The following is a 21736-nucleotide window of genomic DNA, read 5'->3' as shown; positions in this document are numbered from 1 at the left end:
AAATTAAATAAAAGGAAAATTGTTGGGGGTGTGAAAGGAGAGAGAAAGAAATACAAGGGCTGTATTTAAAGAGAAACTCACAACAACAAAAGAGATACCCAAAAATCTAAATCTTAGACTAAAGGTTCCTTCCTTCCTGACTTTCTCTCTACGACAAATTTTGTGAAGCTCTTTGGACGACGACGACGACGACACAATGGTTCTCGAGGTGATTATTTCGAATTCCTTTTGTTATCTCCCTTCGATTTCTTCGTTTGATCTTAATGTTGGTTTGCTTAATTTTGATCTTGTTGTGTAGGCGACTATGATATGCATCGACAACTCGGAGTGGATGCGAAACGGAGATTACTCTCCGTGTAGGTTACAGGCTCAGACGGAAGCTGTTAATCTTCTTTGCGGGGCTAAAACCCAGGTTTGTCTTAACTTAACGCATCTCACTTTTGGATTCGATTTTTAGGGTTTTTGGGTTTGCCTCTGAGATTTTGATTTAAGGGATTTTTCGATTTTGCAGTCAAATCCGGAGAATACGGTGGGGATTTTGACTATGGCTGGCAAAGGAGTGCGAGTTTTGACTACTCCTACCTCTGATCTTGGCAAAATCTTGGCCTGTATGCACGGTATGTCTTTTTGTAATCTTCTTCTTAGAACATTAATCAATTTGTCATCTGTGTCTCTTTTTATTATAGGAATCATTGAGTTTAATCCTACTTGCTCCATCTTTTTTCAGGCCTTGATGTTGGAGGTGAGATCAACTTAACTGCGGCTATCCAGATTGCTCAGCTTGCTCTTAAGCATCGCCAAAACAAGAATCAACGCCAACGGATTATTGTTTTTGCTGGAAGGTACTCTCACTTTCTTTCTTGTATGCACTGCCCGCTCACTGACTAGGTTTTGTATTAGTTTATCTGATGTTGTTTTTGTGTTGTACTTTTCTGCTTTTTAGCCCTATCAAGTATGAAAAGAAGGCCCTCGAAATAGTTGGCAAAAGGCTCAAGAAGAATAGTGTCTCTCTTGACATTGTCAATTTTGGGGAAGATGACGATGAGGAAAAGCCTCAGAAGCTCGAGGCCCTCCTTTCCGCTGTCAATAATAATGATGGTAGCCACATTGTTCATGTTCCATCTGGAGCTAATGCTCTCTCTGATGTGCTCCTCAGGTACCATCCTCTTTTCAACTCTACTTTTCTAGTTTATGTACACTGTTAAGTGATGGAACAGTCTAGGTTGCCATTGCATGTGGTTTGGTGTGTTTTGAACTCTGATGTCTGGCCTTTTATCTATACTGCAAAATTTGGCTGTTAGATCTATCAATTAAGAACATTGACTTTATCTGGTAACTGGTTAGATTATTTAGACCGGAGTTATTACCGTGGCGTCTGTGACTGTTAATTTTCTTCTCGGTGTGTTGACTATTTAATTTTCTTTCTTCAGCACCCCTGTATTCACGGGTGATGAGGGTGCAAGTGGGTATGTTTCTGCGGCTGCTGCAGCTGCAGCAGGTGGGGACTTTGACTTTGGTGTGGACCCAAATATCGATCCAGAGCTTGCTCTTGCCCTTCGGGTCTCCATGGAGGAAGAGAGAGCAAGACAGGAGGCTGCTGCTAAGAAGGCAGCCGATGAGGCAGGTCAGAAGGACAAAGATGGGGACACAGCCTCTGCCTCTGCCTCACAGGAGACAGTTGCCAGGACCACTGAGAAGAACGCTGAACCAATGGTTAGTTGTTACTCTTTTTGTGCGCTTTTATGTTTCTATAGTGTGTGTAGCATTCTTACATAGCCACAGGTGGAGAGAGTGTTTATCATACAGCCTTTTAACTATCAAAGTTTTTGTCGCAGGATGAGGACAGTGCGCTGCTAAATCAGGCAATTGCTATGTCTGTAGGTGATGTTAACATGTCAGAAGCGGCTGATGAGGACCAGGATTTGGCTTTAGGTAAGTATAGCTGTGTGGTATAAGTATAATCATGGCAATTAGAAGATAAAACGGATACCTTCCTATGGGTGATGTGATGAAAGAGCCTTATATTTTGTCTTGATCCATGTGCAGCTCTGCAAATGTCGATGAGTGGGGAAGAGTCAAGTGAAGCTACAGGTCCTGGTAGCCTCTTGGGAGATCAAGCCTTCATATCGTCTGTGCTCTCATCGGTAAGCTTTACTTGAACTAATCAGTCATCGTAATAGTTTGGATTTTGAAAGAGAAATTAGTATAGTCCTAACTGTTTGTGAACACGCACAGCTTCCAGGAGTGGATCCAAATGATCCAGCGGTGCAAGCGCTGCTAGCGTCTCTGCCAGATGAATCAAAGGTGCGGCTTTGTTGTTGTTGATTTTTCTTTTCTTAATTTGGTAAAGAAGGTTCTGATATTGAAAATTAAATTTTGGTTGAAATGGCAGCGGAATGAGGCGGAAGAGAGTACTAGCAAAGGTGAGGATGAGAAGAAGAAGTAAGGAAGGAAGGAGCTGAAGACGTTTCATGCATGGCTCTCTCTCTCTATAAAAGAAAACAATTCCTCTTGTTTCTTTGGTTTGATAGAAGATTGGGAACTGGGTTTTTAAATTAATCTCTCTGCCTTGTGACCTTTGTTTATGATCTCTCGCTTTCTCTATGATGTTGTTGTTATTGTCTACTTTCGTCCAAGTCTAATTGGGCTTTGGGTCAATGGGCTCTCTTAGAAAGTAAGCCCATCAGTTCCGATTGGAGTTAGAAAGTGAGCAGTAAATTCGTAATGGGAATTTTAATCAGAAGGACGTATGTATGGGCTTACAACAGGCTCTTTAGATGGAATGAAAATGGGAAACAAGCATAAACACTTCCTTCTCGAAAAAAAAGAAGTACAATTTACTCGTAAATCTACTCTTCCATTATTTATTCCAGTGACACAGCCTATATAGATTAAAGATTCTCTTGTCATTATCAAAAAGTAGAAACTAGTTTGTGTTTGAATACAGTTGTTCGGTTATGTGTGTACTCTCGGCTATTAAACATTCGCAACTTCGCATATATCAAGTATGGCAATTGCAAACTGTAAATTTGATAATTAACATATATATATATATATATATAAACTACGCAAGTGGAAGTGCTAAATTTATTTCAATAGAAAATGGAATGGAACTTTCAAGTAGGCAATTGCGACCGTTAAAGACTTTTTTTGGGGAAAACTTGGTGACGAAATTTATTTATTCCCTTTTAGAGCAAGATAGGGAAAGACAAAACCCAAAAAAAAAGAGAGAGTCACAAGACTCACAACTATAACATTAAGAAAAGAGGAAAATTTAGTAGAAGCTTCTATTGCATCTACCTAACACCTTTGAAAAAGTCGTTTTTTTAATAATTTATACTATATATTATATATTTTGAAAGAAAAAAAAAAAAAGCAGAAGAAGAGGCAGGTGCGTCTGTCTTGTTCACTTGTGTGGTCACCTTTTGTCCTTTTCCCCTTTTTCCTTATCTTCAGTTCTCACCACTCTCTTCCTCCCTCTCCCATCTCTTTCATCTCCAAATATCCTATGTAATTTTTAATCTCTCTTTTAACTTTCAAAAATATAACACTGCCACGGTAAAAACTGTAAATCCTGATACTCGAAACTATATTGGATTATATTTGTATTATCAAGGAAAAAAAATCATTTTGGGATTTGAGATGAGAACGTACGTATTAAACAGGGTTTGGTAGCGTTGAGTTGAGGAGATAAACAAACATGCATGTTTAACACCGATTTTACCAAACATCTTACGATAGAACATTAATGTTTTACGTTACGAGTCCCTCTTTCTAATTTCAAGCATGTGGCTACATTCAATGAAACTATCTTTGTACATATTGATATGCATGCATGTGTGTGTATACATATGTATGCTTGTTACGCATGTGTGTATTTGAGATGCATTCATGTATGCATATGTGGGATCGCAAGTGGACAAAAGATGAGAAAAGGTTGGTATATAGGTTGGTAGGGAGATGGTTAGTGAGAAATAAATTGAGTTTGGTAGAAGAAAGGGTCCATTGGTTGTTGCTTCCTTCATTTATGGTTTTTAGTTTTTTCTTTCCTCTTATATATATCTAACATTAAGTTTCCCCCTACCTTCTCTCTTTTACAACTTATCTACTTGTGCCAAATTAATTACAAACCTCACTTTCCACACTTGTCATTAAACATTTGATTTCCACGTTCTTCCTAGATCTTTTAATTTTAGAGATTATAACAAGATATCATCTCCTTATAATCTAAGTATTATGTGATGAAGCATCTTGCCATACTTATAACCTTTTCTCCTTATATGGCTTATCTCCAACATTGGATAATGAGTTTTTCAGGCAACAAACCTCTTACCTCATGCATTGACTAATCTCAGTCGTATAAAATTTTATCATTAGGCCACGGTTTCGAAATATTCTTATTAAATAGAGATCAATCTCTATATCGATCGGTTTAACATTTCAAATTATTAAATTTTAACTCTTCTCTATTTCTCTATGGAAAATTCATCACGGATCGATCTGTCTATATAAAAATTATCTTTTGTAATGAAGTTTCATAATTTGTAAGAAAAATATATTCTATATATTAAATTCAACAGTGAAGTTTTTTGTTCACATACAAAGTGAAGATTTACCTTCTCTAGGCAAAAGTTTTGTACAGTTACGCCTAAAAAAATATGAAATTATTTCATCTCCAAGCTTCGAAAACCCAAAAGAGAAGTGGTCGTCTCTTTCTTCGCCAACCCTAAAAAATCGAATCCATTGCTCATGATGTCATTACCCTTGATGATACTCCCGCTGCTACCTCCAACTACATCGCATCTCATTCTTCCGCATCTGCACTCCATGCCGTTTACCATCCCTAAGCTGCACTTGAAACAACGTGGCGTTGTTGACTTCCCGCGTCCCACTAAGCCTTGACGGCGATCAACATCATCAGGAAGACTGATTCTGAGCTCAAGATTCAAATCTGGGAACTTTTCTTCAACTTGGCACTCGTTTTTCTCCTCTTTGAACGTAAGCATTGAGATTTTCTCTGACTTCCCCGGAAAACTTACAGTTTCTTGGAACGTTTCGACCTTTGGAGCAGAAGCGAAGGAGATATTAATGGTGTTACTCGTAACTGGTTCTACTTGTGTAGGTTTAGAATCTTGAGAAGCTGATGATTCTTGGATTGGTCTATGAGTCGTTGGATCAATCCCTCTGTTTATAAGCTTTCTTCTTATATGTGTGTTCCAGTAGTTCTTAATCTCGTTATCTGTTCTTCCTGGTAATCTCCCGGCAATAAGCGACCATCTATATATCAACAATTAAATAATATCCTATCCTTTAGACTTTGGAAATTGATTAAACGTACCATATACTATAGTTAATTAATTAAGTCCATATATAGAGACTTATAATTAATAAAGGTGTATACTCACTTGTTGCCAAGAAGGCTATGGAGCTTGATGATGAGTTCGTCCTCTTCCTCGGTGAAGTTTCCACGCTTAAGGTCAGGCCGGAGATAGTTGATCCACCGGAGACGGCAGCTTTTACCACACCGAAGAAGTCCAGCGGCTTTGGGAAGAGATCTCCAGCAGCCTTCGCCATGAGCTTTAATGTAAGCTACGAGCCTCTCGTCCTCTTCTTTCGTCCATGCTCCTTTGTTTGTGTGAGCTTTCTCACAACATGGTGACCTTCCCATACTTTTTTTTTTCTTTTTTTTTCTAGAGATCTTATTTCTTGATGTATTGATACAAAATCTTATATATAGACAATATGATCAAATTCTTCTTGTTATTTTATATATATTGGGGATTGTCTTTTATTGATGAGGGTTTTGGCTAGCTAAAAGGGTATAAAGGGATTAAGTTGTTTTTTTTTTGTCTAGTGGAAGAGGATTGAAGCATTTGGTGGGGCACTTGGATTTTGGGGTTTGGTTGAAGGTTCAAAGCTTTGGTGTATAGTTTATATAGGGTTTTGACTTAAAGCTAGACAAGGATATACATATATATATATATATATATATTGCTTCTAGATGATAGGGGAGGAGAGAGAAAGAGAGCTGAACTTGTAATTGCTTCTAGATGTGAGTTGGTGGGATGGATTTGAATGAGTAGTGTATGGTGGCCTTTCGTTTTGGTACAATAAGTGAGAAGCTTGACATATATGGCATCATGGTCTTTTGAGAAAGCTATGACATTTTAAACAAATCATGACAACAATTTAATATTTTAGAAATGTTTATTAAAGAAATTTCATGTGCTTATTTACAGACGTACAGTAATCGCTACAGTATATAATTACATAATAATAAATTATCTAGCGACTTTGTGTTGATCTCTTCCTTTTTTACATTATGCGAATTTCTTTTAATGTGTACAAAGTATAGTATAGATAAGCAAATTTTGAAGATATAAATATATATATGTCAATTCACGGTGTTTATATTTATTGAGAGACAAATGGATCTTTAACTTCAACCCATTTAATTAGTACAACTAGTAAATATTTGTTTTTTGCAACTCGTAGGTACTCGCAATGACGTTTGCAATAAGACTAGTAGGAAAGAAAAGAAAAGAAAATAAAAATTACAGCATATGTAGAAAACCTGAAATTCAGTATAACCTAAAGTTTGTCAATGGCTTTTACCGCCAGATATATATTGGTCACAAACAAAAATTTGGTCTAACTAAAGAAAGGTGATACTTAAAAATAATTTGGTAGCAGCAATAATGAAGAAGAGGGATAAATTTAAGTTGTGGAGGTAGGTGGTAAAGTTAATGAGTGTTTTTGGACAAGTGCAGGTCAACTATAGTAAGGTTTTGTACTAGTCAACAGTCTTTTCTCTAATATATAGACTGCACTGGATTTAATTATTGATTTTTCTTTTTCCTAATCAATAATAAATATATCTAGATCTAAACCCTAATACACACAATCACTCGCTAATTAAACAAAGCATTATCAAATAACTAATTATATGTGTGGACATGGTAACTTATATACATGATTTTCAACTAATTTCTATCAGATGACTAGCACTTCATGTTTAAAATATGTGTGTGTGATGATGCTCATATTTCTTTAATATTTTCAGTATAAAACAATACAACAAGAACCACCAAGACAAATACATATATATTTATATAAAAATATGAGAATCTGAATAAAAGAATGAGCTAGCCTTCTAGAACCTTGAATTAATATTTCTGGTTTTCTCTAACCAACTTCTTATTAGTATTAGAGACTTGAAAAACCAAGACTTAACAGATATTTTTTTGGGACAATGTTAACACTTTTTTATCTGGACAGCTAGATCGGATCTATTAGTTTTGTATAGTATATTTTTAGAATACGATCGATAGCACTATAATAATCATACCTGTTCCTGTTGTTGTAATTTCGTATGCCAGAAAAGAATTTGAACAACGGAACACAAATAACATTATCATGAGAGAATAAATAAATTAGAGTATCTACTGTTCATGTATATATAATATGGTTACCAGTATGTTAAAGAAAAAAGTTGGAACTATATTGTGAAATTTGGTAAGTTAGGTGGAAAAAAATGTGAGTAGAAACGAAAATAAATAAATGGTTTAATTGAAAAAGATGGAAAAAAACGAAAAAGAGAGAAAGAGAGAGTAGTTGAATTTCAATTTGTTTAATAATCATCTATTGGTATACAATCAATCACTCACCACCTCATGCATGATGATGGATGGCTCTCTTCTAGAAGGGTTAGGTTCTCTCAGCTACAGGCCAAGATTCTTCAAATCAGCAACAAAAGTTAAATTCATTTACATATGAATTAAAATAAAACCACATATCACTTTTTCATCACATTCATTATATATATACCTTGATTAATTGAATTCTAACTCTCTCTCTTTAAAAAAAAAAAAATCTTTCAACTAAGTTAAAAGACTAATTCGTAGTTTTGTTTTACGAAAGATCGAGCGCATAAACACTATTAATATATGCGAAGCGTTATTTATCAAACCTCATGGGAATAGTTGTTATGGTGAATGATTCTATCTGTTGTTTTTCTTTCTTACTTATCTTAGACTAATAAACATATGAGTTTAACACTAATGGTATTGTAAATGACGTGGAAGAAATAGCGATGTGGCGATGATATAACAATTTGTTTTTTGTGTGTGTGTCAAATATAATAGAAGCGCTATAAGGATAATAATACTATAGTGTAGTGATTATTAATTTTGTCATTTTCTTGAAGTATTTTCTTAACTAACAAGGTCCGTATGCGGTTGGGGACGTGGGATTACTTCCACTTTTTTTTTTTTTTTTTTTTTCTGATATTTAATTTTAACTTGGCATACTAGTTAGGGGCTATTGTTCAAATGGGCTTTGTGCCGTAAAAATTTTTGATATAGAGCCTTTCTGTCCGTACTTGCGGATTTAGGCTTTTCTATTACGCAAAATGACTGTTCTACCCTTAATTTTGCTCTGCATCATATTCTCCGTGCTCTGCAGTCTGCAACAATTTTCATCGTTCTCTGTTTGCTTTTAATCGATTCGCTTCAATAACACCGATCTCTGTCAAATCCATCACCACCATCTTCTTCACCCCTGATTCATAATACATCTCCGTCGAAAACACTATCTCCTCCAATAAATCCAAGGGGTTCAATTGATTGTGTTTTGAATAAAGAAATCTAAACCCTAAGGGGATAATGTATTGTGAATCCAAGGGCTCTAATTTTAGGCAATGATCAAATCAATTAAGAACTTTTTTTATGAAACTATAACAACAAACTCAATTTTTTATGTGATTGTTTACAAAGTGAATCAAAACTTCCAATACATTTTCAGATCTAATATAAATTTCAAAATTACATATTTATGATTGATAACAGCGACTCCATCATCGACTCCTTGCCAACATCGACACCTTGCCATTGCCAACATCGACTATCATCATCACCATCATAGATTAGATTCCTCATCAACCAATTTCCATCATTCATTGTAGAGACCAAGAAAAAAAAAACAATTGCAGTAGAGGCGAGAGAGAGAATAGAAGATGGGGATAAGCTATATTCTCTGAAGATTTTTCCGGCGTGGACAAAGATCCAAATGATTATCTTCTTTGAAAGTAGTTTAAGAGCTGAAATTTTTATCCGATTGTGGGAGAGGCGAGAGAGAACAGCAGGAGAGAGAGAGTTGGTGTCATTTGTGAGCAGGATAGTTTCGTCATTTAGTAGTAAAAAAAAGCCTAAATCTATAATCACGGACAGAAAGTCCCTATTAAACAATACCCATCCAAAAAAATGCTTATCCCATAATTAACTCTACTAGTTAAGATGTACGTAAATTAAGATTTTTATCACAAAATTGTTTGGCGCATCCCAAGAGAGAGGCAAGTGAATCAACTGTGGTGTAGAATTTTTGAGACACTCCATCAATGCTTGAAAGAGTGACTCGAGAAGGCATTTTCCTTTCAACAGCTGCAGTTTCTTCAAGAGACTGCACATAAGGGGCAGCATTTAGATGTATCAAATTCATAAATTAAGATCCCAAAAGAGGGACATGCAACGTTTGAGTTAGCTATCAGTTATAACAGTCAATGGTAGAAACTAAGAAAAATCTAGCCCATAAATGTATTATGACTGGATAAGTCTCAGAAAAACTAATTTGAAAAAAGAAACTTACATTATCCGCGTGAAGTATCAAGACGGAAATCAATGCATGCAAAACAGAGAGCTGCGAAGTTGAGAGTAAAACCATGGAGTTTTCTCTCTGCATGTAGCTCAACATTTCCTCTGTTGTTGTTTTAGATGACTTCCACTCAGAGATATCCCAAATATCAATACCTAATTCAGCCCTTATTTGCTGAGTGTCGAACAAACAGTGCCCCAAAGCCATACTTAGGTCCTCATTAGTTTTCTGTTTATATATCTCCCAAACAGAAACTGGAAAAGCTCTTTGAATGGACCAGTTGGGATGTTACGACTCTCAAGTTTTCCTTGTAGATGACAGTATAGATCGCTGAAAATCATAGGCATCAACTCCTTTTCTCCACTAGCAATAAAACCCATATGGATTATAAGTAAAATGTGACATGAGAACGAATAATCAACGATAAAAGGAAAAGCATTGTCAATTGTAGATTAAAAAAAACTAAATGCGTTACTGAATTTAAAAATAAGCAAAGGCATGCTGGAAAAGCAAAAACATAAGGAACAAAGGTCTTATCTATAACCAAGTTTTGAATATTGAACAACTCAGAAAAGGCCGGTGGAGCACAAAGCTGTCACCATATTGGTAAACAGGCATCAAAATCAGATATGACAAGGCTTTGAAAAGGGCGTTGAAATGACCAAAGAAATAGATCGAGCCAGAAGAAAGGAAGGAACATACAATTTCTGATATGAGTTTGATCTTCCCAACTAAAACCATAGACAATGCTCCAGCGCCAGATGCTTCCAGTTTCACAATCACATGTACAATAAGCAACCTATTAATGCAAAAAATGAGCGACATTTAAATTTTCAAATTACAATTATCCGAAAGATGGAGGCCCCTAAGCAAAAGGTGTAAACTGGTAGTGAAACTCTACTGCTTATACTTTCTAAGTAAAACAAATGTGCGTTATAAATTTCAATAAACAAAGCTAAATTAGACGACCAGGTCAACGGAATACGTACCTTCGCTTGGAAGTTTATTTCACTTTCGGCATCTAAAGAAGAAACTGACCGGATAAGGCATTTTGAAAAGATATCTTTGGGATCTGAATCAGCTGTCCAAGTTATTTTGGGTGGAGATACTGCATTATATACCTTCTCTTTCGGCTCCACACATGGATTCGTCAGTGACTCCGCAAACAGCAACTTCTTGTACAAAAACATGTTGCAAGCCTTAATTTCCAAAACAGAAGACTGACACTGATATTTCAAAAACAATTTAGAAATTTCTTTCTTGCCTAAACTTCCAACCATCGAATCTTTTAGCTTAGACGCCTGTGATATAATGTTGGAAAATTGCTGCCACAACTATTTTGATGCCTTAAACTGTTCCAGCATATTCGTGTTCCAGCATATTCGCGTATTGGCCAGCCCCTTGCCAAAGGGTTTTCAGGATATCAAGTAATATTTTTGTGTATCTGGAGAAAGTTAAACCATAACGTAAATATTGCCGGCTAATATCATATAGAAATTCAGATTGATTAATAGATGATTTAAAAAGTATTTCGAGGTACCTATCGACAAAATCGGTTGCTCTCTCTACGTATTGCAGGATAGTGTGCAATAAGCGAGATTTATAAGCCCAGTCAGGAAATGAGGAGGCATCTTTGCCGAACTGTTTTATGTTGCCAGCATCTGAGTCTTCGTTTGAATCAAATATGGCAACTAAAAGAGCAGGCTGAAGATAAAGGATATTAAAATGAAACAATTTTCAGTATGGAGAAACTGGAGAATCTAAATGATTTCAAGAAGCACAATTGCGTAGCACAAACAGCAATTTAAATAGTCCTGTGACAAGTAAATCAAAGAAAGAATGGAAAGCAACCTGATATCTTGCCGCCACAGATAGTAGTTTCAAGGTGGACACGACTAGATCTTCATTTTGTCCCGATAGATCAAGTACGATCTCGGTAACTGAATTTCTTAAAACTGTAATCTAAATATAAAACCATCATTCATCCAAAGTCAAAGCCTGCAGAATATACTACATGAACATAAAGGGATAACAGATAAAAAAGACATAACTCTAACCTGTTTATTGTCTAGACCAAAGCCTGCATTGCTTACTATATAGAGTTGTAATGAATCTGCTTAGGCAAATAACTTTGACAGTACTTTAGCAGCAGAAACCTGTATCGTCTGAAGGAAATACTTGGTTTTCAGACATGTGATTGGTCAAAGCCTCAACTTCTACGAATTTGGATGAAGTCCATACAGGAATAGCTGCAACAACTGAGATTGGTTTTGTTGTAGATGACAGCATGGCTTGGTTAAATACAGGGAGAGCAGAATTATCGCAAACTATCAAATTCTACAATGCCTGGAAGGAATTGAGTATGACCACCCACATATATAAGTTAAAGAAACAGTGTTACAGATCCCAAAATATAGCTAGCCAAAGCAATACTCAATATCTGAACAATGGCTATTATCTATTCTTTTTATGTACTCGACGCTTTTACCTCAAAAAATTGGGAGAGTGTGGCGTTCAAAACATCCAAAACGGAGACTATAGCAAGTTGCCATCCTTCAATCTCTGCGGGTTCAACAAAACGGCTTGAACAAAGGTTCTGCCGCAATGGATACATATCATCAAATCAATTCAAGCACATCAGACTCTTAGGAAAGTAGAAGAAAGACTATTCCAGAGCATATTCAAACCTCTGAAGTTTGTGTAGTCGTACATACGATCCGGAACAGTGCACCGTGAACAGAGGCATCATGCAGCAAAATATCAAGGAGAACATCCCTCAGCTTTGTGGACAACTTACTGAATCTGAGACATGTTTTCATCAACTCAAGGACCTGCATACACCGACGGAAAAAACAGAGAATATATATTAAAAACTATGAAAATCTATTGACTCCAATAAGCTTATAACCACACTGTCGTTAGGTGGTAAATACAGAGGGTGAGCTATAGCTAATGATTAAGGCATACCTTTAGTGTCACTTTCCAACGCATATTTCCATGATTGTATTTCCAATACTCATGACTAGCAAGAATATACTGTAGCGAGAAAACGACTAGACCAAAAACTACATCATTTTCTAGTCTCCCTTCCAAAAGTTGCATGGTAAATTTCTGAAATGCAAGATACAAAAACAAATAACATTATGGAATAAATGTGACAGGCGGCTAAATACACAGAGAACCAAGAAATATCCAACAACTGTGAGCCCACAATCATGTAGATTACGCAGAAAGAGTAAGAATGAAGTTAGATAATCACAATTTTGCAAAGTCTAGAATGCAGCCAGATAATGCACAAAACGATGAAGAAAATTTGAAAATTGTGCATCTTCGTCTATCTAAGCCTTGTTTATACAAAGAAGTATTCCTCCAAAATAAAAGCTTTAAAACAGTACTTTAAATAAAGATGTATTCCTCCAAATAAAAACTTTTAAGACAGTACTTTCAATAAAGTGCCTCATTAGAAACAATAGGATGGAAAGACACGGCACGTGATGGATAATATTATGACAGGCATTTGCTAGAAAAGGAATACCGAAGACAAGATACTATATAGAAGGATAACCAAGTGTATCTCCACGATCGGAAAATAAGCTTTTGTTTTATTAATAGCAATTGTATACACAACTATAGATGCCCATATGTGTTAAGACATTTGAAACTAGGAGAGACTGGAAAAATAGGGAACAACACAATCACAACTTACAGGAATGTATGAGAATACACTTTGTACACTTTAGTAGGCACTGGCGCTCTACGTAATACTGAAGCAGTATCTTCAAGAATAGCATTGGAACAGAAGGACAGCAAAAGAGTAGGCAAGATCTTTCCACGAGGATAACAACATTTCACTATAGAACTTACTACAAAGAATATAACGTAAATAATGTAACCACATCACCACAAAGAATTTTGAAAGGAAGCTACTAACCACGTCAATGAATTCTTGAGCAACGGAGTCGGTAGTTCCATAATCCTGATCCATAGATCTTTCCACGAGGATATAAGATTGGATTTCATCTAGATCCTGGCCAAGATTACAGAAATTTTAGAAAAAAGGTGTTGTTGCCCACACAACTTACATCATCATTATCACTCACTCATACCCCTGAGCCTTAGTCAAGGTAGCAATAATTCGAAATTAAAGCACAGTTTACACATGAAACAAATGATATGAATGTGTATAATTGAAAAATCTATGGCTTTGAGGCCGATATGAAAAAGCCAATATAGTTTTCTTTACGTGTTCAATTGAAATTTAAGAATGGGAACAAAAAAAACTAACCAGATGAGAGCTGATTCGAAGCGCTTTATCTTTCACCAACTGGTGCTCCTTAATCTTGACTACATACGAATTCAAAGCTTCTTCTGATTTCTCACTCGGTGACTTGAACATCGACACAGTTCCGACGAATCACACGTGGTTTTCCTCCAACTTCTTCACCTGAAATTGAGATAACAAACCAAAATTTGTATCACACACCAAAACCCAAATCGCATTAAAGTATACGAAGAGGAAGAGAGAGATTACGATGGGTTGAGAAAGGTCATCAGAGAGAGAAGGTCGGTGAGAAGAGAGTCAAAAGGATCCCACCAGAGAGACGGATCGACGGATTTAGGGTTCGCCATTGAAAGACCAGTTCCAGAGCGCTTTAAACCCTAAAAAAATATATTTTAGATTTTAATTTTTTTTTAAGTAAGCGGAAAAAAAAAAAAAACATAACTAATCACTTTGGGCCGCAAATACGAGCACTACAAAAGCCCTTAAGCCCATTGGGCGATTCTTGGATAGTCGAATATACTTAAAACAGTGAAGGCCTATATTTAAGAAAGGCCTCTCGCCCTTTATTCTTCTCTTCTCCGGCTCCACCACCACTCTAACAAACTTTTTCTGGCGCCAAAATCACCTATGACTTCGTCTTCTTCCTCCTGACTGTGTGTGAGGTAAACTGTGTTTATGGGCGACGATTCTGTTTCATGTGTAACCTGTGCTTTAATCGATTACACATTAAACCGATTCTGTTTTTTACTCTTTCACAGTCGCGATTGCAAAATTAGTGTCCCAGTTTGAATGTTCACTTCGTCTTCTCCACCAAGATTGGTAATACTATCGATCCTCAATTCGGATACTTCTTGTGCTTCCATGTCATCGATCCTCACCTTCTATGTTTTACTCTCACAGGCCACAAAAAAAAGAGAAATCTCGCAGTTCTTGGTACGGCTTGAATCGATCCGTCGTCTTCTCCACCACCGAGCTGGGTAATCAATCATCAATCCCTTAATTCGAACTTTTTTCGTTATTCCATTGCATCGACCCTCACCTTCGATATTTTACTCCATCACAGTCAGCTCGATTGCAAAGAAAACAAAAAATCTCCCAGTTCTTGGTACGGCTAGATCAATTCGTCTTCTTTACCGATATGGGTAATTTATTAATCCCTTAAAATCGAATAATTTTAATTCTTGTTTTTGTATCGATAGTTGGCGATTCCCAAAAAAAACAAATCTTCATCTAAGTCTTTTTGTCATTGATTCGTATAATGTGCTTAATTGACCATTAGCTTTGTTGAGTTTTTTTGGTTGAACTGGATTGAGCATTAGCTGTGCTGATTGATGTGTTATTCTCTCATAGAGTTCATCCTTAGACTTTTGTGGTTCTCTTTTTCATTGATCACAGATTCATGTTATGTTATTATTAGAATGATACTAGCATTTGGTTCAACTTTTTGATTCAATGACCTCATATGTATATAGGTTTTCGAAGTAAATTGAGAGTACTTGACAAAAAAATGCAAACTTGGAGAGTCAACATATATAGCCTCAACAGTCTGCTCGCCTTGCTGGCCATAGCGACTTGTTTCACCAGTGTATGTAGTCTTGGTGTTCTTCTGTACCAAGCCGGGATTAACGACCACTGTAGGACAGGAACGAGGTTTAAGATTTTAATCGCGCTGCTCTGGACATGCCTCATCATATTCCCTTTCTGCTGGTCCGGCTTTATACTTGCCTACTGTAGGAGAAGAACGAGGTTTGAGAGTGATTATCGGAGAGCTTCATACAATCACAACATCTACCAGATCAAGAAGAGCTGTGCCCAAGTCCTCACTATGAGCTTCTTCACGTATCTAGATTACTATCTAGATGCTAATAACCTACTATGGACGAGACTGATGTGCGTAGCCTTCTATCTCCATCTTGTCTTCATGATGATGATTCTGAGAATGAGGGAAGACTTTGATGTTTGTTTTGGGTTTCTCGCCGCTTCGTTTGGGATGTGCTATGAAGCTTCTGAAACTGTCACAGAGAAGCTATTTCTAGGTCTTGTCACCTTACTGTTGTGCTCATTTAAAAACTACATGATAGGAGGAAAGAGTACAGGAGTGCTACGAGTGCTACGAGTGCGTCGTCCCTCTAAGGCTTCCCGTTTGTTAATGGCCAGCGAGACCCTTCTGCCATCAGGAAACAACTTTGAAAACACTTTATGTGACTACAGGACAAGTATCTACCTCATGGACAATTTGCTGGTAGGTTGTGCAATGGTCACGTTCCTCGCCAGCTATGGGACTTTTGGGATTATTATATTCAAAGACTCGGAGGATATTACATCTTACTCTGTGCCCTTTAAGCTAGTGTTACTATGTTGGACGGTTTACATCCCCATATATGGTCACCAGAAACGTAACGATCCAGGAGACGAGAAAAAAGAACCAGTTTATTTCAACATCTACATGTTGCTGAAAAGTTTTGGGCAAGTTGTTACGCTAGGTCTCTTCACGTATCTGGACAAGTATCTGCTAGCTGAAGACAAAATATTGGCGGTCATAATAGTTACTGGGTTTTATCTGCATGTCCTGTTTGCTATGGTACTGTTTCGTGCCAATGAAGACTACGATTTTGCCTCCAGCTGTTTAGCGGCTGCTTTTGGTGTATCCTACAATCATACGAAGGGGTGGGGGACCTTTGGACTAGTCATTGTGACGGTAATTCTGTGTTGTCTGAAAAATTACCTGGTAGGAGGCAGAGGTGTCAAGTACACCACGAATGCTGGATCGTTGCTTCAAGGTCAGAACAAGCGTAATGCTCCAGATGAGAGGAAGCCAATAACTCATAGTTCAAAAAAAAAGAAAGCATGAAGGTAAAATACTTGTGTTTATAATCCTGCATTGCTGTGTATTCATTGAATTCGTCTTATGTGGTGATGTGTAATGGATGCAGGATAAGGTCAGAAAAAAGCGTGATACACCTGAAGAGAGGAACTCATGGTTCAAAAAAAAAAAAAAAAAGCATGGTAAAAGTTTTGACCATATACATATGTTTTGTGCTTTGAGTATGTGAAAGTGATGTACATTCCCTAGTCTTATGAAGTGTAATGAATGCACTATGCAGGATAAAGTCAGAAAAAGCGTGATCCGCTGAAGAGAGGAAGCGACCATAGGTAAAAGTTTTACTGGTGTTCATAAGACCATATCAAAGCATGGTTACCAGCATCAATATCATCAAGATGATAAACAACTCTGTTAGTAGTATCACCAGGCCCTATGTGTGTTCTAGAAATGAATATTCTATATTTTCCTGGAGAGAATATATTTTGTGTAGAAATTTCATGGTGCTGCTTGTTTCTGTTGTAGATAGCCCTTTTAGTCCCGAAAACAAACACATGTTTTGTACTTTGAGTATGTGAAAATGAGATAAATAACATGTATGTGATATTGCATATAATATAAGTAATCTTACCAAGGCACATTTCCGAAAAAGATGATAATTATATCATCTAAAAAGATTAGCTTCATACTGACAATTAGAAAGAGTAAGCAAGTTTATGTGAGGCATGCATGAATTAAAGAAAAAGAAAAATGTATGGTCCATCTTATCGTTGTTAGACCATCTTTATCGGTAAGAGGCCTTTTTGAACTTTTACCATTATTTTAACTATACATTTGGAAAATTTTAGAGATAAAAAGATTGTCAATTCTTAATTTTTCTCCCCTCCAATGGTGGAATCCCAAATGGATTCTTAACACAAAATTTGAAAGAAAATTTAGAGTTGCATAAACTTCAAACCTTCATAAACGATTAAATAAAAGATTACAAAAACTCAATTTCTCTTAATAAAAACCATGAGCTCTCTGATTACAAAAGAAGATGCAGAACAAAATGAAAGTTTAGATCAGGATCTTCATCATATCTTCAGATCCTTCTCTCACCATTAGTCTCAATACTCCCGCCCTCAATATGAAGCGTCCCCAAGCTTACTTGATGGAAATTGTTGTTGCAGAACTTGTCATTTGATCCACTGTCTTGCCCTAGCACCAATTGAACAAAAAATGCAGAAACGGCAGGTCTACTGTCTTGTAAAACTCCAGACCACCATTCTGCAATAAGATGCTCTACACCACTCTTGGAAGCACACACAACCCTCATCATTTAAGAACACAGAAACTCATTTAAACTGAAACTCATTCAAGAAAACAGAACATACAAAAACATTAAAGTACTCCTGCACATGTTATCTACACAGCCCAAACACATCCATAACTCAGTCTATCACTATTAGAGACATCAAACAAACACCATTTCAACAATGAAAGAAAACGTCCCTCAAAGAACACGCTTATGGAATTGCAAAGACATCACATTCAAAACTTTGTTGCTCAAACCTTGAAATAAAACGTCCCTGAAAGTGAAACCAATCACCAAAATGAAAATGGAAAGCTTCAGAAATAATACAGAACACAAAAGAAAAGATTAAGGTATAAAAAGATATTCGGGACAAGGAAAGAGTAATCAAACCGTTAAGGTATAAAACGGTAGTGTTGGGTAGGATTTCATGCTTCTTGCATAAAACAATATAGTAAAACCAAAGATGAGTCTCAAATCCACAACTTCAATAATAGTAGAGGAATCAATTAACACATTATAACTTACCAAGATTCAAGGACCCTACACTTAACGTCCATCTAAAGAACTGATCCAAAACTAACTAAACAGAATTCAACAAATTAATCCACTCACCCTGAAACAGAAAGAAAAAAAAAAAAAAAAGTGACACAGTCCTGTTGAGTTCTCTTTTTCTAAATGGAAACAAACAAGCTATGCCTACAATTTCTTCAATTACTGATAATTTCGTTAAAATTAACTAAATCATGCTTAGGATATTGAAATAAACTGATTTCGAAGAACCCTAATTAAGAAAATCAAAGAACAGCCGTTGAGGTATGCTGTCGGTGGAGATGATTAGTTACCAGAAATTGAATCACTCTCCCCTGCTTGCAATCGATTTTTGAGAGAAATCTTCTCTGGTTTTGCAATATATTCGGAGAGAGAGAGGAGGATTGGAGGAAGAGAAAAAACTAATCGACAATTTTTTTTCTTTTTTCTCAACCAACAATTATCGACCACGTCGACAACTCTTACAGTTTCTTAAACCTCCTAATTAAGAAGTTCTTCTTAGCATTATTCCTATTTTTGATTTAATTTTAATTAGATAAAAGCTAAGAATATACACTAAGAAATCCCGATAAAGAGGCTCTTACTTCCGTCTATATATAAGATTATCTCCAATGGGGGTTTTAAGAGAGGTTGTTGTTGAAAAAAAGCAAAAAAATAAATGAGAGAAATAAAAAAAAATAGAAGAGAGCCTCTTATTTAGTATATTCGTTTATGGAATAAGAGACCATACGTGTCACGTATTCCTTGGCCAAACAGATTAACGGAAGAATTTTTTTTTTTTTTGATGTTCGATCGAATTTTTTTCTTCCTCTTCCTCTCCCTCTCCCTCTCTCTCTCTCTCTCGATCGAAGTCGCGAAGATGTTGGGGTCGGAGGATATTTTTGATGGTCGATTGATTTTTTTCTTTCTCTTCCTCTCCCTCTCTCTCTCTCTCGATTGAACTCAGAGGAGATTAAATTCGGGGATTGCCCTTCTCGGCTTTTTGATTTCCTCATTCGAATCTTTTCTTTGTTTTTGGTGTAAATTGTTTGGAAACATTGGATTGTCATGCATATGATTCTATGTTTTTATTGGTGTTTGTGTGATCAAGTTTTGAACTTTCGAATTGGGTTTGGTGATGGTGGCTTGAAGGTGTTTCATGTTTGTTCTTTTCGCAATTGGCTAAATCCCAAACTGAGAACTCTCAAATTCAGAGATGCAATAGATAGGCTAAAACATCATAATCCTTGATAAGCTTGTTGATAGGATTCTGAATCTGTTTCCATTTGAAGTTAAGAAGCATTTTGATTAAACTTAGCAGAATTTTGAATCTGTTGTTTTGATATCACTCTTATCTAATTTGGTCTGAGTTTACTTGTAAACTGGATTTTGTAGTTTGATCCCTTGTTTTGTCCGATTTCATTTGAGAAGCATTGTGTAGCCTCCATTGTCTTTGTTTGAGAACATGGCTCGTAAATATTTGTTTGAGAACATGGCTCGTAAATTTTGATCACCAAAAGCTATTGTTAAATCTAGTTTAATTACAAAATTTCTTGTTAAATCTAGTTTTTGTTGAAGTTCGTTGTGTTATGTGTAGTTAAGATAACAGACAGGAGATGTGAAGAAAGCTATTGTTCAGAAAACTAGATTGGAAGCTAGTGAAGTCAAGATCTTGTTCAGGGGAGTTGAGAACGATCCTGAGCAATTGCAAGCTGCTGGTGTTAAGGATGCCTCTAAGCTTGTCCTCGTTGAGGATCAGAACAAGAGAGTGGAACAACAACAACAACAAGTTGAACAACCTCTTGTGGTAACTGAAGAGACGAAGAAGGCGATTGCTGCAATTCTCGCAGTCACAGAAGAGGTCGATAAGCTTTCAGATAGGGTGAGAGAAATTTATGGCTGTGTCTTTTTGGTTGTTACTGTAGGAGAGAAGAAATGAGCTAAGGATTGGGACTAAAGTTGCAGTAAAGGAGTTTGATATGACTTCTCATGAGGCAGTTTCTTAAATTGGATGGCATCAATGCAGAAGGAGATGCTAGGTTACAGCGTAAGGCAGAGGCTCGTTCAGCTGGTCTCAGTTTGATCAAGATTTTTGAATTCCATGTCTTTTCCTTACATCTGGTTCCATATTGTCTATTTCACCATTGTACTAACTCTGGTCTTTGTCTGGTTTTGGTTTTGGGAAAATGCAGATCGAAGAACTTGCTAAGATGATACCAAGAGAGAAGCTTTCTGAACTGCATGGAGACTCTTTTATGGAGATGTGTCCATCATTTGGAGCTGAGTAAGGCAGAAAAATATGTTATGAGAGCTGTCATTATCTATCACAATGGTCATTGGACCATAATTAGTAACAACTTTTCTTGAAATTTCGAAGGTACCTACGTGATTTCAAGGTGGAAACTATTGGATTGAAGGATACATCAAGAAGGTGTTCTGTTCAAAAGTGGGAAGTTAATTTGTCATGCTGATGCTATTCTTGCAAAGGCAGCCAATGTTTTGCGGAGACGTCAGGAAGAAGAGATAAGCTCTGTAATGCTGGTTGCAACTATTGGTGGTATAAGACATCTTCGCATCCTGCTGCAATATTAGCTTTGAGAGGTCCACACATTCTCCAAGTAGAAATTTGTTGGAGTCTTTGATGGGTTATTGTTTGGTTTGAAAGCAAACAAAACTGTAAATTGCATCTTTTTCTCTTATTCTTTTAATTTTAACTTGGCGTACGAGTTAAGATGTACTTAAATTAAGATCAGCTTGATGGATCTCGAAGTCGAGGTATATTTAGAGATTTTATTGGCGACCAACGAAAAAGTTTTAAGTTTTGCATAACAATTGTGTGATAAATTATTTCAAATGGGATTTCAATTCCAACAAAAAAAGATAGATACTAGCTATTATGATCAGTTTCCCTATTACGAGACGTGAAAATAAGGTGGATGGTTGGTGACGGTGGATGATTAATTATATACATAAATTGGTCACACCACACCATATATCTCTCTACTTAATACGTATAGATATGTCTTAGCTTGTAAAAAAAACATGTATATATATTATAGAGTGTGATATAATAGTGATAGAGAGGTCCAGAGATCGACCAAGTGTAAATAAGTGTGAAGTTATTTAATTATGCGTACACACTCTTTTTTTCTTGTACACA

At 36.4% G+C, this 21736-nt stretch overlaps 4 protein-coding genes, 1 long non-coding RNA gene and 1 pseudogene across 27 annotated transcripts; 3 read left to right on the top strand and 3 right to left on the bottom strand.

The window, feature by feature from the left end:
* The first annotated feature begins 36 nt into the window (after positions 1 to 36).
* Positions 37 to 2625, top strand: LOC104720778 (26S proteasome non-ATPase regulatory subunit 4 homolog). The gene is made up of 10 exons (XM_010438659.2): positions 37 to 208; positions 299 to 412; positions 512 to 617; positions 728 to 842; positions 944 to 1156; positions 1431 to 1713; positions 1836 to 1932; positions 2047 to 2144; positions 2236 to 2304; positions 2393 to 2625. The coding sequence occupies exons 1-10, from the start codon at positions 197 to 199 to the stop codon at positions 2444 to 2446; spliced, it is 1161 nt and encodes a 386-aa protein (XP_010436961.1). The 5' UTR covers positions 37 to 196; the 3' UTR covers positions 2447 to 2625.
* A 1916-nt stretch (positions 2626 to 4541) lies between these two features.
* Positions 4542 to 5994, bottom strand: LOC104720777 (transcription repressor MYB4). The gene is made up of 2 exons (XM_087471392.1): positions 5406 to 5994; positions 4542 to 5277 (listed from the first exon to the last, which is right to left on the bottom strand). The coding sequence occupies exons 1-2, from the start codon at positions 5666 to 5668 to the stop codon at positions 4665 to 4667; spliced, it is 876 nt and encodes a 291-aa protein (XP_087327518.1). The 5' UTR covers positions 5669 to 5994; the 3' UTR covers positions 4542 to 4664.
* Positions 5995 to 9560: 3566 nt separating this feature from the next.
* Positions 9561 to 14331, bottom strand: LOC104720776 (uncharacterized). Of its 20 annotated transcripts, none has more exons than XM_087471384.1 (14): positions 14180 to 14319; positions 13934 to 14092; positions 13580 to 13675; positions 13355 to 13511; positions 12616 to 12759; positions 12336 to 12479; positions 12137 to 12244; positions 11706 to 11994; positions 11500 to 11610; positions 11189 to 11352; positions 10913 to 11092; positions 10638 to 10820; positions 10351 to 10447; positions 9561 to 10011 (listed from the first exon to the last, which is right to left on the bottom strand). In XM_087471384.1, the coding sequence occupies exons 5-8, from the start codon at positions 12748 to 12750 to the stop codon at positions 11986 to 11988; spliced, it is 396 nt and encodes a 131-aa protein (XP_087327510.1). In that variant the 5' UTR covers positions 12751 to 12759; positions 13355 to 13511; positions 13580 to 13675; positions 13934 to 14092; positions 14180 to 14319; the 3' UTR covers positions 9561 to 10011; positions 10351 to 10447; positions 10638 to 10820; positions 10913 to 11092; positions 11189 to 11352; positions 11500 to 11610; positions 11706 to 11985. The 20 variants fall into 20 exon arrangements, with proteins under 20 accessions (XP_087327510.1, XP_087327507.1, XP_087327511.1 ...); XM_087471381.1 differs by having other exon boundaries at positions 11500 to 11603; positions 11706 to 11906; XM_087471385.1 differs by having other exon boundaries at positions 10638 to 11092; positions 13355 to 13499; positions 14180 to 14331.
* Positions 14332 to 15408: 1077 nt separating this feature from the next.
* On the top strand, positions 15409 to 16936 carry LOC147933486 (uncharacterized). Its single transcript, XM_087471371.1, has 2 exons — positions 15409 to 16783; positions 16864 to 16936. Exon 1 carries the CDS (start codon positions 15438 to 15440, stop codon positions 16779 to 16781), a length of 1344 nt encoding a protein of 447 aa, XP_087327497.1. The 5' UTR covers positions 15409 to 15437; the 3' UTR covers positions 16782 to 16783; positions 16864 to 16936.
* A 756-nt stretch (positions 16937 to 17692) lies between these two features.
* Positions 17693 to 19164, bottom strand: LOC104720774 (uncharacterized). 3 transcript variants are annotated; one of them, XR_015570718.1, is made up of 4 exons: positions 18891 to 19164; positions 18574 to 18661; positions 18439 to 18478; positions 17693 to 18322 (listed from the first exon to the last, which is right to left on the bottom strand). It is a non-coding gene; the product is annotated as an uncharacterized LOC104720774 (long non-coding RNA). The 3 variants fall into 3 exon arrangements; XR_015570719.1 differs by having other exon boundaries at positions 18439 to 18481; positions 18891 to 19053; XR_015570720.1 differs by lacking the exons at positions 18439 to 18478; positions 18574 to 18661 and having other exon boundaries at positions 18891 to 19049.
* A 1018-nt stretch (positions 19165 to 20182) lies between these two features.
* Positions 20183 to 21387, top strand: LOC104720775 (BAG family molecular chaperone regulator 4 pseudogene; annotated as a pseudogene). Its single transcript, XR_015570717.1, has 3 exons — positions 20183 to 20634; positions 20769 to 20860; positions 20954 to 21387. The product of XR_015570717.1 is annotated as a BAG family molecular chaperone regulator 4 pseudogene (transcript).
* The last annotated feature ends 349 nt before the right edge of the window (positions 21388 to 21736 follow it).

The sequence above is a fragment of the Camelina sativa genome, chromosome 11, assembly GCF_030686135.1.
Source record: "Camelina sativa cultivar CO46 ecotype springtype chromosome 11, ASM3068613v1".
Classification (NCBI taxonomy): domain Eukaryota; kingdom Viridiplantae; phylum Streptophyta; class Magnoliopsida; order Brassicales; family Brassicaceae; genus Camelina; species Camelina sativa.
Note: the sequence above shows the minus strand (reverse complement) of the source record. Positions and strands in the feature narration are given on the sequence as shown.

Coding starts and splice junctions, on each gene's coding strand:
- LOC104720776 (XM_010438656.2), bottom strand. CDS start 14,044: ATGTTCAAGTCACCGAGTGAGAAATCAGAAGAAGCTTTGAATTCGTAT. Junction 12,480..12,615: donor GTTGGAAAGTGACACTAAAG/GTATGCCTTAAT, acceptor CGGTGTATGCAG/GTCCTTGAGTTGATGAAAAC. Junction 11,907..12,136: donor CACTCTCCCAATTTTTTGAG/GTAAAAGCGTCG, acceptor AACCAATCTCAG/TTGTTGCAGCTATTCCTGTA.
- LOC104720777 (XM_087471392.1), bottom strand. CDS start 5,668: ATGGGAAGGTCACCATGTTGTGAGAAAGCTCACACAAACAAAGGAGCA. Junction 5,278..5,405: donor CATAGCCTTCTTGGCAACAA/GTGAGTATACAC, acceptor GTTGATATATAG/ATGGTCGCTTATTGCCGGGA.
- LOC147933486 (XM_087471371.1), top strand. CDS start 15,438: ATGCAAACTTGGAGAGTCAACATATATAGCCTCAACAGTCTGCTCGCC.
- LOC104720778 (XM_010438659.2), top strand. Junction 1,157..1,430: donor CTCTCTGATGTGCTCCTCAG/GTACCATCCTCT, acceptor TTCTTTCTTCAG/CACCCCTGTATTCACGGGTG. Junction 1,714..1,835: donor AGAAGAACGCTGAACCAATG/GTTAGTTGTTAC, acceptor TTTTTGTCGCAG/GATGAGGACAGTGCGCTGCT.